The following is a 17,865-nucleotide window of genomic DNA, read 5'->3' as shown; positions in this document are numbered from 1 at the left end:
TAATGTGATGCTGCTATCAGCATTACATCACAGCCTCCTCTGCAGCTCCTCTACCCCCTCCCCCTCCTCGCTGTTATCATACACCGCACCTTATTGGCACGAGCGCAAAGTAGAAGACTGTTGAGGCCACAGGGACTTAATGGGGTGCTGTGTTTTTGTTCTTCCGTCTTTCATACAAAAACTAAAAAGAGAACCCATGTCATGAAGTTTTGTTTGGTTGGGACCCAAACGCAGGAGAGCTGGCACAGGAAGCTGAGTGGCAAGTAAAAATAACTGCTTTATTAGAATAATGGGAGGTAGGATGACATAATGGGAAGATAGGATGAAGATCTGACACAGGCAAGCATAAACAGAGGGTGAGGGCAGTCAGTGAAACAAGAGAGTAGGGTAACAGGGGCAGGTGAGTCAAATGAACACTTAACAAGGGGAGAGGAGACACAAGAAGGCAGGGGCAAAAGGAGCACGTCACATCACTGACTGACTGCAAAAGCACGCTGATTACACCTAAATAAGGTGGATGTACCAGACGAGCCTTCAGGGACGTCTTTGTTGTTGCCTGGTGGAAATGGAAGAGTGTCCTATATTTCACCCATAGGAAACTGCGAAATGTTCTTCAGTTAAAATACTTTCACCTGTCAACTTTAACTGAATTTAAAAGTCACTTAACTTATCAACCTCCAAGTTTAAGGTTCCCTAATTTAGAAAAATTTCATACAGCAGGTTGACTCTGACTGTACGTGGCCCAAACCATGAACCCTCCATCGTCTTGCTGATGACTGGGTATGAGCTGTTTGTGTTGATATGCTGTGATTGTTTTTTATGTTCCCAAATCAACACTTCTTAGCCCAGTCTGAATCACTGCTGCATTACTTCCATCTATTCTATTTTGTGTGTATTAGGCTGGACATGGCTTGGTTGTCGATATCCATCTCTTAGTCTTTAATGATGCCCCACCCCCACTCTCCTGCTTCATGCTGACTTTACTGATAAATCAGGAAAGTCTGAACGACCCACATACATACTCAGCAGAACCCAGACAGGCACTGTAGAACGTGCCAGAGATGAGTAATCACTGGTGAAGAGTTGAGTCAATGTTCTGCCTCTGCTTTTAGAGAGCATCCTTGTGTGTGTGTTTGTTTGTGTTTTACATCATCATGATCAGAACAAGAACAAGTAGTCCTGAAGCAGCCCCAGACCATTACGTTACCACCAGTGTTGGGAGTAACGCCGTTTAAGTATAACGGCGTTTCTAACGGCGTTCTTTTATAGGTAACGAAATAATCTAATTAAATACTTTTCCCGCCGTTGCAACGCTGTTACCGTTACTGGGGACGGAAGGTTGTGCGTTACTATGTGCTTGTCGAACGTTGAGCAACAGTGTGAGGCTTTCTGACCGCCACACTTCAGCTGCAGCCAGGGAGAGAGAGGTGTCGGTAACGCACTTACAAACACGATGATGATTGGCCGGGTGGGCGGAGACCCTCACGGTCTCAGTCACTGCATTCTGTAGACACAGCAAAGCAATGACGGGAATAACTCAGTTTAAAATAACCGCGTTAATAAAAAATATGTCTTTCTGTAACGAGCAAACTAATTAATTACGTCTTCTTTTAACAAAACAATAGTTTCTGTTACTGATAAGGAAATGCGTGCATTAAGCAGCGCGGTGTGTTGAAGCTGTCATCAGCTGATCAGGAGCTAAAGAGGTAGATTTTTAAGCGCATCACAGCTGTGAAGAACGAGGAAGACGTGATGAATAGTGTAGTGAAATAGAGTGATGTAACGATCTAGAGTTGTATTTTAATACACTGTAAGTAGATCTAGTTTTATAATCAGAAGATGGGCTGTTTTTATCATCAGGGAGTTTAATTAAACACTCTGTATTGACTTTGAGACAAGAAAAGAGAGAGAGAGTTGGGATCGTTTAAGAATCTTTAATTTCTTAATTATAAATTCTTAACAATCTACCAGGACTAACTCTGTGATGGATGAAAATGGATTTGGATGTTGTGTTGGTGCGTGTGTGTGTGTTTTGTTCAGGATCTTTAGGCTGACGGAGCGTATCTGGTTGTTATGACTACGGACCATGAGGCTTCGGAAGCTGATGACATGAGCAGCTATTTTGCCGTGTACGTACCCTGTGGAGTCTCCCAGGTAGATCAGGAAATGCCAGGTCCTAGGACCTCGGATGTGTACTGGAGCTGGTTGAAGCAGCGGTCACAGCACGTCAAAGCCCGTCTGAAGGGTCGACCCCGGTACCATCGGCAGCGTCAGCTAGTGGTGCTCTTATTTTGAAGGGATGTCGTCTTGTTGGTAAACAACGGAACTCTCCAGTAGCTATTCCCAGCAACAGAAATGCTACTAAAAGCACACAATTATGTGAAGCTGGAAAAATTAGAATACTGTGCAAAATTACATTTATTTCTGTAATTTAACTAGACCGAGATACCATTTAAAGGCTCGGGAACCTTTACAGGTGTTTCTATTTGCAATTTTAAATGTTAGCTGATTGGGTTCTTGTTAAATATCACACAGTGACCTTTTAGTAGTCTAGATACGTTTAATGTTCCTATTAGTAGTTCCTCCTGTTACGTGCTTATTTGTTTAAATTATTCAGGTTTATATAAACCATTTGGAGATACATTTGATTATGTTCAGTCATTAGTCATTTATATTTTACTATTGTAGTAATTCTTGCATTCTTTAATGAAAAAAGTAACTAAGTAGTTACTTTTGTTGGTAATTAGTTACTTTTATGATCTTGTAACTCAGTTAGTAACTGAGTTACTTTTTTGACAAAGTAATCAGTAACTATAACTAATTACTTTTTTAAAGTAACGTTCCCAACACTGGTTACCACCACCATTTTTAAACAAAGGGCCAAGCCACTTTAAGTGTAATGTAGTCTGTTGTTGTATTCCCCAGAGTTAGATAAGTGGGGAAAAGTATTTTGTTACCAGTCCAGTCATTCTCCTTATCTGGAAGAATTTTTTAGCTTTAGCTTAGCATAAATTATTTGAATGAACGGTAACAGCTAGCATTTTGTCTTTTTGTTTTTCCGTGTCCTATCTGTCTGTGAACAGAATTAATATCTGAATGCTGGTAACAAGCCTTACAGATTTACTCTCAGGTGGAGCATCAAAGCTTCTGCTTTAATGTCACACCTGATACTTAAAACTTTACTGTTATTGTTTTTTGAATGCTTTGTAATTCCGACCAGACACGGAGACAGAGGTGAAAGAGCAAGGAAGAAACAAAAGGAGGAGGAGGGGGGGGGGGGGGGGTCCACAAAAATAAACAATCAATGATGAACAAGAGTCTGCTTCTAGACCTGCAGAAAGAGAAAAACAAACAAAAAAAAAAGAAGGGGACACACAACAATACAACAGGAGCAAACTATCACTACGTCAACCTGATGAGGAAATATATAATCAACATTGTTTTACTGAACAATCACACAATAATAAATCACAGTGCATTTAGTGCCTACCATAGTCTTAAGACGTGTTGAAAATGCCCAAGTCCATACTTATTAGGGCACCATGTGAGCACCTGTGTGTGTACACGCGCTTGTACATGTAAGGTTTCTCTATAGGAGCATCCAATAAAGAGTGTGAGGGGCCACAGAGAAGGCCCCTCACACTCCTAAAGATGTGTAGGAGATGAAGAGAGCTCCAAGTCCCAGAGATCCAGGAGCTGTCCTAGAGCGCAGGGACCCCAGGGAGACTGTAACAAGAAAAGCCCCAGCCCCCCTCGAGAGGAGCAGAGGATTGCCCCGGGAGGTCACAACCAGCAGCCGGCAGAGTGCCGGGAGATATCAGCGGCAAGCCCACAGGCCCGCTCACAGCCACCGAACCCCAAGCCGGCTGAGCCCGGAACCCAGCGACCCCGGACCCAGGGGCGACCAGCCCCGCCGGGTACCCAACAGAGCCCAGGGACTCAGATCCCACCAGGCAGCCACCGAGATTGATCAGGCAGACTCCAAAAACCTTAAACCCCCTGACCCGGAGCCGCAAACACTCAGGCAGGCCAAGGCACCATACTCCACACCAAATGTGGCAGGGGGAGGGTAGGCAAAGATGTGTAGTAGCACAGCCCCCAAGCCCCAGACACCCCCAGTGAACCCACCTCCAGGGAACATCTGGATACCCCAAACTCAGACCCTCTGCCCCATCACCCACATCATCCCGCAGGACAGTATCAATGACCCCCCGATCATTGCTATGTGATGGAACCGATCAAAGGAGCCCAGAGAGATTGGCTTGAAATGGAAGCAGAGGCTGTATCAAGTGTATTATGATCCAACAAAAGATTTCTATACTGGTTTCCCAATTCATGAGGACAGTTTTCTTAGCTAGCATTCTGTCAATCAGTCAGTTTTATTTATAAAGCACCTTCCAAATATTTATTGGAAGCCTAAGGTGCTGAACACCATCATGCAAGAAAAAAAAATACTAAAAATATGCCCATTACATGGGCATAGGAACAAGGTCAAATCATAGATCATAAAATAGTAAAAATTATAAAAGGCAATAAAATTAGTCCAGTCGATTAAAACAAATGGCAAAAATAAGAGCAAAATAAAACCATTAAATTGGTGTTCGTTACCTTTTGTGTAACAAAGTTACATAATAATGCTCCTAATTTTTCTTGGTGATGTCAAAAATCATATCAAAATAATAAGTAACAGGAAGGGATTATGGAGCCAATTTAGATTTGGGACTGCATTTCAACAAAGCTCCAGTGTTAAGGCTCATTTATACTTCCCGTCTGCGTGGGAGACACTTAAAGCCATTATGCATCGGCACAATGGTTCTGTGACAGACCCGCAGAGGATGACGGAGACATGCTCAGCTTTTCAGTTATCTGTCAAAAGTGATGGAGAAAGCAAGCTTGTTATTTGTCAGGACGGCACTTCCTTTAAATTCGTCCACAGCACCGCCATTGCCCGCTCAAAAACTATAAAGATATTTAGCGGCAGACGTGGCACAGATTGAAGAACGTCTCACGGAAAAAGTCTGAAAATATAAACATTTATTTATCCATGACTGAAGGAGTACAAAAACACATAGCAAGTGTTTTATTCATGGATGGAAATGACGAGAAACGTGGGTTTGGAGGTGCCGATCACATGAAGAGGTGAAGGGGAATTAGGGACAATTTGTTCATGTTAAAAAGTCTCAGAAATACATTCAAACAGTAGCCTGGCAACACTCCATTGACAGCTCTCGTCATGGGGCGGGTTCTACCGTTGTTCTTCAAATGATCTCCACATGCTACTAGACAATGAACAATGTGATGTACTCTCCGCAACGGATGTCGGTAAATGAGGTGGTCTGCTGTTGAAGAAGGCGAAAATACACCTCTTTTTCTAAATAAAGGACTTAAATATATCTATCTGCTTCTGATTCTAATAAAGCCCAAGTCCAAATAGTCCAAAATTGATATAAAAGCGTTTTCAAACGAGCTGTCGCTGTCCTGTTCCACTTTGTTGCATTGTCCCACCCACCAGCGGATAAAGCGCTGTAATTGTCCCACAAAGTAGATAGAGCGCTATGATTGGCCCACCTTTATGGACCAATCACAGCTCTCTATGCATTTGAAACCCCCCTAGAGAGCTGTTATTGGCCAGCCAGAATGCTGCTAGGGGCAGCAGAGGTTCCAGTGGAGTGTTCTTAGACCAAACTTTGCAAAGCAAGAATTTGGTCTAGTTCACTATGCAATTAAAACAGGGTAAACACAATAGAAAATACACTGTCGTGTACAGGATATGTGACTGTAATGGAGGCATGGTACTCCACAAAAGCGCTAATCCCTCTGGGGTCCTGGAGGGGAATTGCTTTGCAACATTCCCCAGGTGACAGAGAAGTCTGAAGGGAAAACATTTCTGTCAGTGCGTTTGCGGGATTCCAAACTTGAGCTGACAGAGAAGTATAAAGCAGGCTTAAGCCTCCGCTGCAATACGCAAGGCCACGCCACAGTGGAGTGACGTCTTTCAGACATTGTCATCTTCATGTCAACCGTACAACATTTACAATATTTCTCTTAATAATGGTAAACTGCAAGATTTGGGACCGCTGCGCTATGTCCTTGTGCCTTGCAGCGGCGGCTTACAGCAGTGCTTTGTCTTTGTCTTCCTGTAATTCCCTCGTGTCAGTGGGATTATTGTAGTCATCAAGAAAAACTAGGATCATTACCCAGTAATATTCACGACTTTTTCACACGAAATGCTAGCTTTCACCATTCACTTACATTGTTGATGCTAATGTAAAACTGAGAGAATACTGCCAGATTAGGAGAATGACTGGGCTCGTTACAAAATTCCTCTCCCAACCTATCTAACTCTGGGAAATATGGAAACAGACTGCTCTTCACTTAGGGGTGGAATATCCCTTTAAGGCATTTTGGATACATTTGAGACAGGTCTCTGTGTTTTTATTGTTCTGCAGAAGTTTTGGTATTAGATCTCTCCCTGCCTGGAGCTCCTGCTGGACTGAACACACGGGTGTTGTTGTGTAAGTGCAGCAGCTGTAGAGCCTGTTGCTCTGATTGCTGGTTAAACTCCTGCTGCTGTTAGCCACCAGCAATCCCACAAATCTCATGTCATTAGTCCCATGAGGACTTTATTATAATTAATATTTGGGGTAAATTTATTACTGTGTAAAGGAATGCCCAGAAGTGTGTTTTAATACCAATGCTTTGAGTTTGTGTTCCTCTTGTTTTCTTCAGCAGGCTGCAGTGAACAGGTGGAGGTTCACACAGAGCGGAGGGGTGTCATCTACAGCCCTTCCTGGCCTTTAAACTACCCAGCAGGGCTCAACTGCAGCTGGCACATCCAGGGAAGTCAAGGAGAAGTCATCACCATCAGGTAGCACTACCATACCTAATATCTGCTGCTCACTCTTTCCGCTGCACAGACCTCTAACTGGATCAATTCGGTGTTCTAGTTTCCGTAACTTTGACGTAGCAGAGTCAGGAAAATGCCTGGGAGACTGGTTGATCCTGGCGCCCACCTGGAGTGGGGAATCCAGACTGTGTGGTTCTGTGCTACCTCCTCCCTTCATCTCCACCCGGGGGCATTTGTGGCTTAACTTCCACTCTCAGGCCAACAGTTCTGGGCAAGCCCAGGGCTTCCGCCTCTCCTACATCAGGGGTAGGTATTAACAGTGCAGTCAGCTTCAGACCTGCTGTCTGACTGATGGATTTCTGTCTGAACATCTTGTCCTCTTGCAGGCCATCTGGGTCAGAGCACCTGTCAGTCAGATGAGTTTCTGTGTGGGAACGGGAAGTGTCTTCCTCGCTCCTGGAAGTGCAACGGGCAGAATGAATGTGGCGATGCCACAGATGAGCGAGGCTGCTCTCCTCCTCCCACAGAGTCCCGCCCTGGCCTCTGCTCCCCTGGCTCACTGCCATGCACAGAGGCACAGACTACTCGCTGCCTGCCAGCCGCTCTGCGCTGCAACGGCGCCCGAGACTGCCCCGATGGAAGCGATGAGCTTGGCTGCCTCGACACCAGCTGTGGGAAAAGACTCGTTAAATTTTATGGCTCCTTTGCCTCTCCGGACTTTTTCCATGCTGAGCAGGATTCTTCCTCTGAGCTGAGGTGCTCCTGGTTGCTGGACACTCAGGACACCAAGCCCATAGTGCTGCAGCTGGACCTTCAGTTGGGGCCTGGAGATTTGCTGCATGTCTATGATGGCCTGTTGCAGCACGCAGAGCATCTTCTACAGGTGTTGTCTAATCACAACAACAGGCGTCCTGTGCTGCTGGAGTCCAGCCAAGGCAAGATGAGCGTACTGTATGTGGCTCAGCCTCACAGCCCCGGACACGGCTTCAATGCTACATATCAGGTGCTGCAGCATCCCTTTATTTATTTTTTATAAATCACGAATAGAGGTGAACGAAATATCTGCATCGACATTGATATCGGCCGATGTTAATCATCTTTTAACATACTGGTGTTGGTCCGATAAATAAAACTGGACCAATACCAGTCAATGTTTATTTCCATCTAGTTGCCATTTGTGTGTGTGTATCAGGAGGGGGAGGGGCTTGGCCACGTGGTATTTGGGCATGTGACGATGAGAGTGATGTAGCACAGGACTGTGGGGGTGTAACTGCAGCAGAGAAGCAATGTAGGTGGCGTGGTCTGTTTTACACCGTGTTGGGAAAGCTACTTTTAAAAAGTAATTAGAGTTAATTGTTACTTCTTCAAAAAAGTAACTGAGTTACAATATTATAAAAGTAACTAATTACCAGGAAAAGTAACTATTGCATTACCTTTTTAATAAAAATATGCAAGAAAATTTGGATTTCCTCTGTTTTCGCTGTTGCTCTGATTGCGTTGCGTTAGCTTCAGAGGTTAGCTCAGTGCTAGTTCAACTTTTTTATGTGTCAATTATTTGCTCCCACTCTCTCAGCTCCACCTATTTTTGGATTGTCTGGGCGTGGCGAGATGTGTGACACGGCCAAGATGGCGATGGTATGAACCGTCCACTTGGCTTCATAGCCGTCTTTTAGAGGAAAATGGGAAGTAGTGATGCACCGATACAAAATTTTTGGGCCGATTCCAATATCCGATATTAACTCATTCATAAAGTCGCCATTTACATTTTTTACTGTGTGGGCAATGGAACGAGCCCCCGCACCGTGAGAACAAACATCTCAACTCTAAAGCCAATCTTCATCCGCATATGTCACATGTCACGTGATCAGGAAGCAGAAAATCCATGTGTTAGGAGATCGATTTGGGCTGCTGCTGTAAAAAAAGTGAGGCGCGAACCGGAAAAGCTTCTGCTGATCACAATTCAACAACAGATTATGAAAGAACGGATAACGCTCGAAAGCGCAGATTCTTCCTGATGTAAGAGGTGCGTTTCCTCTTTGTTTTGGTAGCTTTGGCGTTGACATCATCATAGAGCGCAATGTTCTCTTGTGACTCTTAAAAAAAACTGTGAAAACGCTGAAAAAAGCTGAATCTCCCTTATTATGTACACACCACACACATTAATGGTCTTGAGATGATTACCATCACTGTCACATGACTAAACAAATACACATCACCCCCCTCACCCTCTGAAACGGGCAAACAAATGAAGACAAGAAGGAAAAAATATCGGTTGTTAATATCGGCCTGGTTTCATTTATCGGACCGATACCGATATGTTAAAAATGACTAACATCGGCCGATAAAGATATTGATGCTGATATATTGTCCATCCCTAATGAGAAGGCTTTATCGAGGACTATTATGTCTATGGGCAAAAATACGAGCGAGTTCAGTTTACATTCACAAAAAGCAAATGAATTCATGAATAATCATTCAACGAAGTCGATCAGGCACTGCACTGCCATGTTGTACTTTTAATCTTTTTCCTTCTCAGACGTACCTTGGTTTGGTGCTGTAGACGTCTTTAATTGATGAAATGAAGACCACGGAGCCACTTGTTCATTTTCACAAGACTTCTGTCTCACTTCCTTTATTCTTTTCCCGCCTCGGCACACATTCCTTTTTCCTCTCACTATCAGTCCCAAGGCGCCCCCTAGAGGCTCCTTCCTGAACACCTCTACACCTCCCCTTTTAGCTTGAAAAACTCTACTTGTAAGATAACCGTGTACCCAACATAACAGTATCATTCTAACAGAAACCTGACTTATAGTCCAAGCATTTTCAACTCTTTTGTTTAACAATATAATCTAACATAAACACCTTTGTTTTAGAAACATCACCCTTTTGTTTTTAAATGTAAGGGTCAACTAAAACGAGAATATTCACAAGTCCAGTCTCTCCGGTGGGCGGGAAACCCTTCCCGACCTGGTCACAGTGGTACCTGGGAGTCTCTGTGTCAGGTCTGACACTGGCTCCTCAGAGCAGGGCAGCTCTGTCTCAGGGAGTACGGTCAGGTGAGCCCTGTTTCTTCTAAAACTCCCTCGCTCGGTTTCCACTACATAAGACCTTGGGGTTGAGGCCGGACTCTGGACCGTAGCTGTGGACTGTGATGTTCTAATCCACACTCTTTGGCTCGGATTCAGAACTGGTAAGTCTTTGGCCTTATGGCTCCTATCGAAAAAATTCTTCTGCCTCTCCTTCAACTCTTTATCCCTTTTCCTGAAGGCTCCAAGGTTCGGCCAGGCTGGATTCAACGCTTGTGCTGTTGTGGGAACTGATGACCTTATCTGCCTCCCCATCAGCAGTTGCGCTGGACTCAGTCCATGAGCTAACGGTGTAGCTCTGTAGGCTAAGAGAGCCCTCTGAGGGTCTGGACTTTTACTGAGCAGCTGTTTGACCATCCTGACGGCCCTCTCTGCTTCCCCGTTGCTCTGAGGGTAACGAGGGCTACTGGTCACATGCCGGAAACCATAGTCCTGGGCAAACAGACTAAAGTCAGAGGAAGCAAACTGCGGGCCATTGTCCGTCACCAGGCATTCCGGCACACCGAATCTTGCAAAGATCACCTTCAGCCGCTCCACCGTTGTAGCTGTTGTGAGGAATGGGAGGTTGGCTACTTCGATGTATCGGGAGAAGTAGTCCACAACCACAATATGACTGTTTCTCCACTAAAAGATATCAGCCGCTACTTTTTGCCAAGGGCGTGGTGGTAGAGGCGTAGTCATCAGTGGCTCTGTCTTTGATTGTGAAAACTGGCAGCAGATTTCACACCTTTCCACCATGTCTTTGATCTGTCGTGTTATCCCCGGCCACCACAGGGATTCTTGTGCACGTGCCACACATTTAGTCACCCCCTGATGCCCTTCATGCAACCTATCCAACAATTCTGTCTGCATGCATGCTGGAATCAAAATCCTCTTGCCTTTGAGAAGCAGGCCCTCCGCTAGATGAATATCAGTCCTTTCGGGCCAAAATGGAAGAAGGTGCTCTGGGACGTTCCTCCTGTTGGAGGGCCAGCCCTTTTCAGTAAATGTTTTCAGCTGTTTACAAACGCTGTCGGAGCTTTGAACGTCCATGATGTGAGCCAATTTACTTTTTGTGGCAGGAAGTTGTCGTAGGATGTGGTCAACATACATACAACATTCCTGCTGCAAGCTGCTATTGGCTTCTCTGTCCTCCAGTCCTTGAGGAGCTCTGGAGAGAGCATCTGCTGTGACAAGCTGTTTGCCAGGGACATGAATAATTTTGTAGTTGAACCTCAGCAGTCTGAGCCTGAATCTTAGGATTCTTGGTGGTAGGTCGTCTAAGGCTCGAGAACCTAACAGGGAGACCAGAGGTTTGTGGTCGGTTCTCACTGTGAACTCCAAACCTAGCAGGTATGAGCTGAGTCGTTCACAGGCCCACGTTGCAGCAAGAGCCTCTTTTCCAATCTGGGCATATTGTACCTCTGTTGGTGTCAGGCTCCGTGATATATATATAACAGGTCTCCACCTGTCGTCCGCCTGCCGCTGTAAAAGAACCGCTCCGAGTCCATATGAGGATGCGTCTGCTGACACCATGTAGAAGTCTTTAATTGATTAAATGAAGACCACGGAGCCACTTGTTCATTTTCACAAGACTTCTGTCTCACTTCCTTTTTGGGACTATACTGTGCCAGCACTGGGGGAGAGCTCAGTTCCTCTTTTATCTTTTCAAACGCTGTCCTCTGTTGAGCGTCCCACGTCCATGTGCTGTCACTTTTTAGCAGGTCTCGCAGAGGTTTCGTGAGGGCTGGTAGGCTGGATGAAAACTTGCCGACATAATTCACCATCCCCAGGAAACGGCGGACCTCTTCCACATTTCGTGGTTCGGGCATGTTTTCAATGGCGCTGATTTTATCCGGATCTGCCTCGATTCCTGTTGCACTTATGTTGTGTCCTAGAAACGTCACTCTCTCCACCGAAAACTCACATTTTTCATTGAGAGTTAGGCCAGCCTTCTCACATCTTTTAAGCACCTGCTGTAGCCGTTCGTCGTGTTCCGCTTTGTCTTTGACGAACACTAGAATATCATCCGCGTGGCACAACGCTCCTTTTTCTCCTGCGATGATCTGTGAGATCCTGAACTGAAAATGTTCTTGTGCAGACGATATGCCAAAAGGGAGTCGCTGGAAGCAATATCGGCCAAAAGGGGTAATAAAAGTTGTTAATGGCTGGGAATCTTTGTGTAGAGGCACCTGCCAAAACCCAGATGTTGCATCTAATTTAGAAAACACTTTTGCCCCTTCCAGCTGAGCCAGCGTATCATCCACTGCAGGTAGGATGTGACGTTCCCTGCACACATTTTCATTCAGTCGAGTGAGGTCCACACAAATTCGGGGTTTTTTGTGTGGCTTGGGAACCACCACCATCCCGACGCACCATGCGGTAGGCTCCTCGATTCTCCTTATAACCCCCATTGCTTCCATCCTCTCTAGCTCTTGTTTTACTTGTTCTTTCATAGGTAAAGGGACCCTGCGTGGGGCTGAGAGAGCATAGGGGGCCGCTCCTTCTTTCAGTTTTATTTTATATGCCCCTTCCAGCTTCCGAAGGCCTGTAAACACTTTTGGGAACATAGTTTTGTACTGATGGCATTTTTCTTGCTTCTTTCATCTGCTGGACTGAAGCCACCTGCTTTATCAGGTTCAGCTTTATTATGGCAGGGAGTCCCATTAAAGGCATCACTAGGTTTGACACCACATACACATCCTGTCTTGTTTCTGTTTTTTCAGATTTGATGTGTGCTCTCATGAACCCCAGGACTTTTAAAGGGCAGTTATCAGGACCTTTAATCTTTTTAGAAGGTGCCAGCAAGCTGCCATCCCGCACTTCGGAATACATAGAAGCTGGAACCGCTGTGACTGAAGCTCCTGTGTCATTTGAACGTCACATTTTCTCCATTAAAACTGAGTTTCTTCAGCCATTCCTCCTCAGTCTCATCAGTGTTAACAGACCCCATAAAAGCTATGTCCTCTTCTGGGTCGCTCTCCACTAATGTTTCCACTCTCTGTGATGATCTGCAAACTGCAGCAAAGTGTCCCTTTTTTTTTTTTTTTACATTTCTGACACTCCGCCTCCTTGGCTGGGCACGGTTTCCAAGGGTGTTGCGGGCCCTTGCCGCATCTCTTACATTTTTCCTCATAATGTCTCTTATCTGAGGCTTTTGGAATGGACAGGAACTGCTCTGGCCTGCGTGGAGGTGTCTGTCTGTAGTGTGGTCTCCCTCTATTGGTGTTTATGGCATCCACATTAGCCCCTTTACTTTCGGTGTGGCCCCCTCGCAGCAGCTGCTGCTGTTTTTTTATTTCCTCTTGCTGCCTGACCTGGGTTATGGTTTTAGCCAGCGTCAGGTCTGGGTCTAACTGCAGTCTCTCTGAGAGCCTGGAATCCCTTATTCCAACCACGATGCGGTCTCTTATCATTTCCTCCATTAAAGCTCCAAACTTACAGTGTTCTGCTAATTTATGCACATCTGTAAAAAATAAAATTTTCTGCAGATTCGCCCTTCTGCTGCTGTCTACTGTTAAACTTGGCCCGTTCATAGATAACATTGTGCTTACTGATGAAATGTTCCCCAAAGGCTCTTGTCACGTCTGCATACACTGCCTTTTGTTGGTCAGAGAGCGGTAATGTGCTGAGGATGTCGTCGCTCCTGTCCCCCATCACATACAGCAGGGAGTTAACTTGATAATCCTCCGCTTTTCCATCGAGTCCGGACGCCCGCCAAAACCTCTCAAACCGTCTTATCCATTGCGGCCAGGAGCTGGGCTCCTCAAAGTTGAAATTACCCAGAGGTGCGATGGAGAATATCTGATCCGTCATCTTCCCGTCTCCTCTTGGGCTTCAGTCCCAGTCCGCTCCGTCTGCTGCCGCCGCGTCAGGCCAGGTGTCTCTTTCCACCTTCCTACTAGGGATGCACCGATGGATCGGCATTTGATCCCAATCGGCCGATAGCGCCCCTATCGGTTTTGATCGGAGTTTTCAAAATAGATCAAAGCAGACCGATCAGGTAGGGTTGTCACGGTAACCGGTGTAGCGGTAAACCCCGGTAAAAAAGTTGACAATAATAATAACCGTCTTGTTTAAAAAAAAAACTATATTATCTTGGTGGGTTTACCGTGGCTGCGGTGTAGGCGCGGTGACCCTTACCAGCCACCGTATCATCTGCTGAAGTTGCCGGCGGCACATGCGCGCTTTATTGTTTACAACCAAAACTTTCTTGAAGCTAAAGCTGAAATAATGGCCAAAGAAGGAGACGGCAGCGCTCAGGAGGACATTTTTTATCCCTCAAAGAAGACAAAGTGGGAAGTACGGGCATCTTTTGGATATTTGAAGAATGCCGAGGGACAGTTTGTAGAAGACGGCTATCCTGTTTGCAGCACGTGCAGAAAAAGTGTGTGAAAGGCAGCAATGCTTCAAATCTCATGACACATCTGCGTGACCATCACCCACAACTCTACAGTCAACGCAAGGCAAGTTAACGTTAGCGTTTAAGCTCAAATGTGTGATCCGAGGATTTGGGTTGAGGGAGAATGCAACGAGTCGCTATATAAAGCAGCCGCAGCGCCGCTACCTGCATATAAACCGTGTCGCGGACACCCCCATGTTGAAATGACGCTATGCATTATTGGGCTCCCAGGGGCAGATAAGAGTTGGTCTCTCTCCGAGAATAATTATGAATTTAACAATGATTACTGCCTGATGACATTTTCCCACATCTGCAAAGCTCACTGGAAGGACACAAACCGAGGACAATATTTTCCTGATATAGGGTTTGTTACTCAAGTAAGGGTAAAAAAGTATCTGATTAGAAGACTACTTGAGTACTGAGTATCATCTGATCTAATATTTTTAAATAATGACATAAAACAGACATAAAATAAGAAGTTATGGGCAAATATTGGTATTTTAAAGACTAAAGGGGAAAATGTAAACAAATAAACAACATAATTACTAAATAACACATTTTAGGCTAAATTTAGACACAAACTGAGGACAATATTTCCTGACATACAGGGTTTATTTAATTGTGTGAAAATGTAGCACATAAAAAAAAATACTGCGATAATACAGAAAACTGTGGTCATTTTGGTCACAATAACCGTGAGGTTAAAATTTCACACCGTGACAACCCAAATACAGACCATTTTAGATTAGGTTACATTTCCTTTATTCCCAGATGATGTAGTTTGTAGCACTCATTATAATGTTGTAGAAAATTTCTGGCCAATCCACGTGATCGGTATCAGTGATCGGTATCGGTGATCAGCATTCTTTGATATCGGTATCGGTGATCGGCAGCAAAAAACCTGATCGGTGCATCCCTACTTCCTACACCCTCGTCCTGAAACTAAGCATGTTCTACCAACTCACAGTAGGTCCTTCTTTTCTTCTGACACCATGTAGAAGTCTTTAATTGATTAAATGAAGACCACGGAGCCACTTGTTCATTTTCACAAGACTTCTGTCTCACTTCCTTTATTCTTTTCCCGCCTCTGCACACATTCCTTTTTCCTCTCATACGAAGCTGTTTTCTCAGTCCCAAGGCGCCCCCTAGAGTCTCCATCCTGAACACCTCTACAGGTGCAGTGTTTTTGTTTCTTTGTGTTTGCATAGTTTGTTTTTTGGTTCTGTTGAAGTTTGAAATACCTCAATTCTGCCTGATTCTCCTATGCACACCGTATACAAGTAAACCCGCAGGCATTGTGCGAATTGTTTGAGAACATAAGCGTAACTTTATTAGTGTAACCATTAACAAGTAACCATTAACAAAGTATGTCTAAACATTTCTATTTCTCTATGAACAAAAACAGCATGTTTCAAAACCAGACCTTGCTCTCTTCTGAGACGAGGATTATAAAGTATCACTCACAAGAAATTAGCTAACTTAGCTCTGTAGCTTGTGTGCCCTTGGCACAGCCGCAGAACAGTTGTATTCTGCGTTGAGGTTTGCAGCGAAACGATGTACAAAATTCTTCAAATTAATTCAGAAATAAATATCCTTATGCAGATAATAGGGCTACATCAATCCAAAATGCATCAAAAGTATTACAAAACTGTTAACTTGGTTAGCATTCTCCACCATAAAAACAGCTACCTAAAAACTTACCAGTTTCCACAGTTGATTTGAGCACATCTGCCACTGGCTCCTTCTGTGGCTCATCATTGCGTCCTTCTGCAAAAGTATTGAATCAAATCGAAGTGATGAAAAAAACCTCAGTAATAAATACAGTAATACAATAATGCAACACAAACAACTGGGCAAAAGCATAAATAAATAAAGATAATTTCCTACCCTTGGCCCTTCTCTTGAAAAAACTGAAGACTTGCAATAACTTTTTAAGATGATTTCTGTGACCCATTAGAATTTATTTTAGTCTGAGAAAACATTTCTAATAATACTGTTGCAAGGTTTACTCCACTCCACTTCAAGTGATGTCAGAACAGAAGACCTGGCAAAACATAGGATTTCAAGGCACCAAACTAGTTAGATTAAGGTGGTGCCAAACACAAACATTTTACATGCTTTCGTTCTTTTTTAAACACAGAAACAGTTTTGTTTACCTGTTTGTAGCTACAGTTTCGCCGACAGCTGCCGGCTTCTTCAGGCTGACGCTGATGGTGGCGCGTCACTTCCTTCTCCGTTTATCTGCGGGCAGCAGAGGACGTTGTCGCCCTCTACTGCCCGCTCTCCCCTCTCCGACGATGCAGTCCCATGCGTGGTCCAGCGTGTAAACTCCGTCGTCCCTGTTCATGGTCCCACATCCACGTCTCCTTATCTCGATTGCTTCCTTGATCCATCTTTTGTATTTTTGTTGTTCGGTGGTTATGATCCGTGTGCTGTCCCAGTCCATTATATGGTTTTCTCTTAAGCAATGATCTGTTACGGCTGACTTTTCTATTGTACTTTCTGCTTCTTCTTTTGCTGCTCTTGTGTGTTTACGATTTGCCTCTTTCTCGCACTCCTTTCTGTGTTCTATTGTCCGTGTATTGAGTTGGCGTCCGGTTTCTCCTATGTATGTTTTATTGCATATTTTGCATGGGATTTCGTAGATGACTCCACATTTTTGTCCAGCTGATATTTTGTCTTTTGGGTGTACTAGTCTGTTTCTAACTGTTGTGTATGGCTTTGTTGGTGTGTTTATGTTGTGTTTTTTCATTGTTGCTCTTATTTTTTCCGTTATGCCTCTGATGTATGGTAGGGTTATCACTGGTTTTGGTTCTTGTCTTTCTGGGTTTCTGGTTCTTTTTTTGGGTTGGTCTTTGCTTTCTGTTTTTGTTTGTTGTTTTCCTTTGTTTATTGCCCATGTCGGGTATCTGCAGGTCTTTAAAGCGTGTTGTATGTGTTTGTCCTCTTGTTTACGGTCTCTCTCTTCTGTTATTATGTTTGCTCGGTGATATAATGTTCTGATTACTGACATTTTGTGTATGGTGGGGTGTTCTGATGTCCATAACAGATATTGGTCTGTGTGTGTTGGTTTCCTGTATGTGTTTATGTTTAGGGTCCCGTCGGTCTGCCTGGTGATTTTCATGTCCATAAATGCTATGCTGCCTTCTGTTTCTAACTCATAAGTGAATTTTATGTTGCCCGTGTCGTCAATATTGTTTAAGTGTTGTGTTAGTGTTTCTGTTTGACCTTTTGGTATGATTTCCAGTATGTCGTCTACGTAGCGTTTCCATAGTTTATTTTGCAGTTTGGGGGGGCGGTGGCTATTGCTTTTTGTTCCAGGTCTTCCATGAAAAACTCGCACAGGGTGGCTGATAACGGGTTACCCATGGCGAAGCCTTCCAGTTGTTTGTATATTGTGTTGTCGTATGTGAAGTAAGTGGAGTTAGCTACCAGTGCTATCAGTTGTGCTATGTCATCTGCTGTGAGGTTTGTCCTTTTATGTAAAGTTTTATCCTGTCTGATTCTGTTAACTACTATGTCTATGGTTTTTTGGGTTGGTGTTTTCGTGA

At 44.4% G+C, this 17,865-nt stretch overlaps 1 protein-coding gene across 2 annotated transcripts in view; it reads left to right on the top strand.

The window, feature by feature from the left end:
- lrp3 (low density lipoprotein receptor-related protein 3) overlaps positions 1–17,865 on the top strand; it is a 32,159-nt gene that overhangs the window by 626 nt on the left and 13,668 nt on the right. The window contains exons 2-4 of one of the 2 annotated variants that reach the window (XM_015953939.3): positions 6,733–6,868; positions 6,948–7,153; positions 7,234–7,850. In XM_015953939.3, coding sequence (XP_015809425.3) covers positions 6,733–6,868; positions 6,948–7,153; positions 7,234–7,850 — 959 coding nt within the window. Of the gene's footprint in view, positions 1–6,729; positions 6,869–6,947; positions 7,154–7,233; positions 7,851–17,865 lie in introns of both variants that reach the window. The other variant, XM_015953938.3, reaches the window with a different exon arrangement.

Source organism: Nothobranchius furzeri, chromosome 9 (assembly GCF_043380555.1).
Source record: "Nothobranchius furzeri strain GRZ-AD chromosome 9, NfurGRZ-RIMD1, whole genome shotgun sequence".
NCBI lineage: Eukaryota > Metazoa > Chordata > Actinopteri > Cyprinodontiformes > Nothobranchiidae > Nothobranchius > Nothobranchius furzeri.
This window is presented reverse-complemented; position numbering and strand designations above follow the sequence as displayed.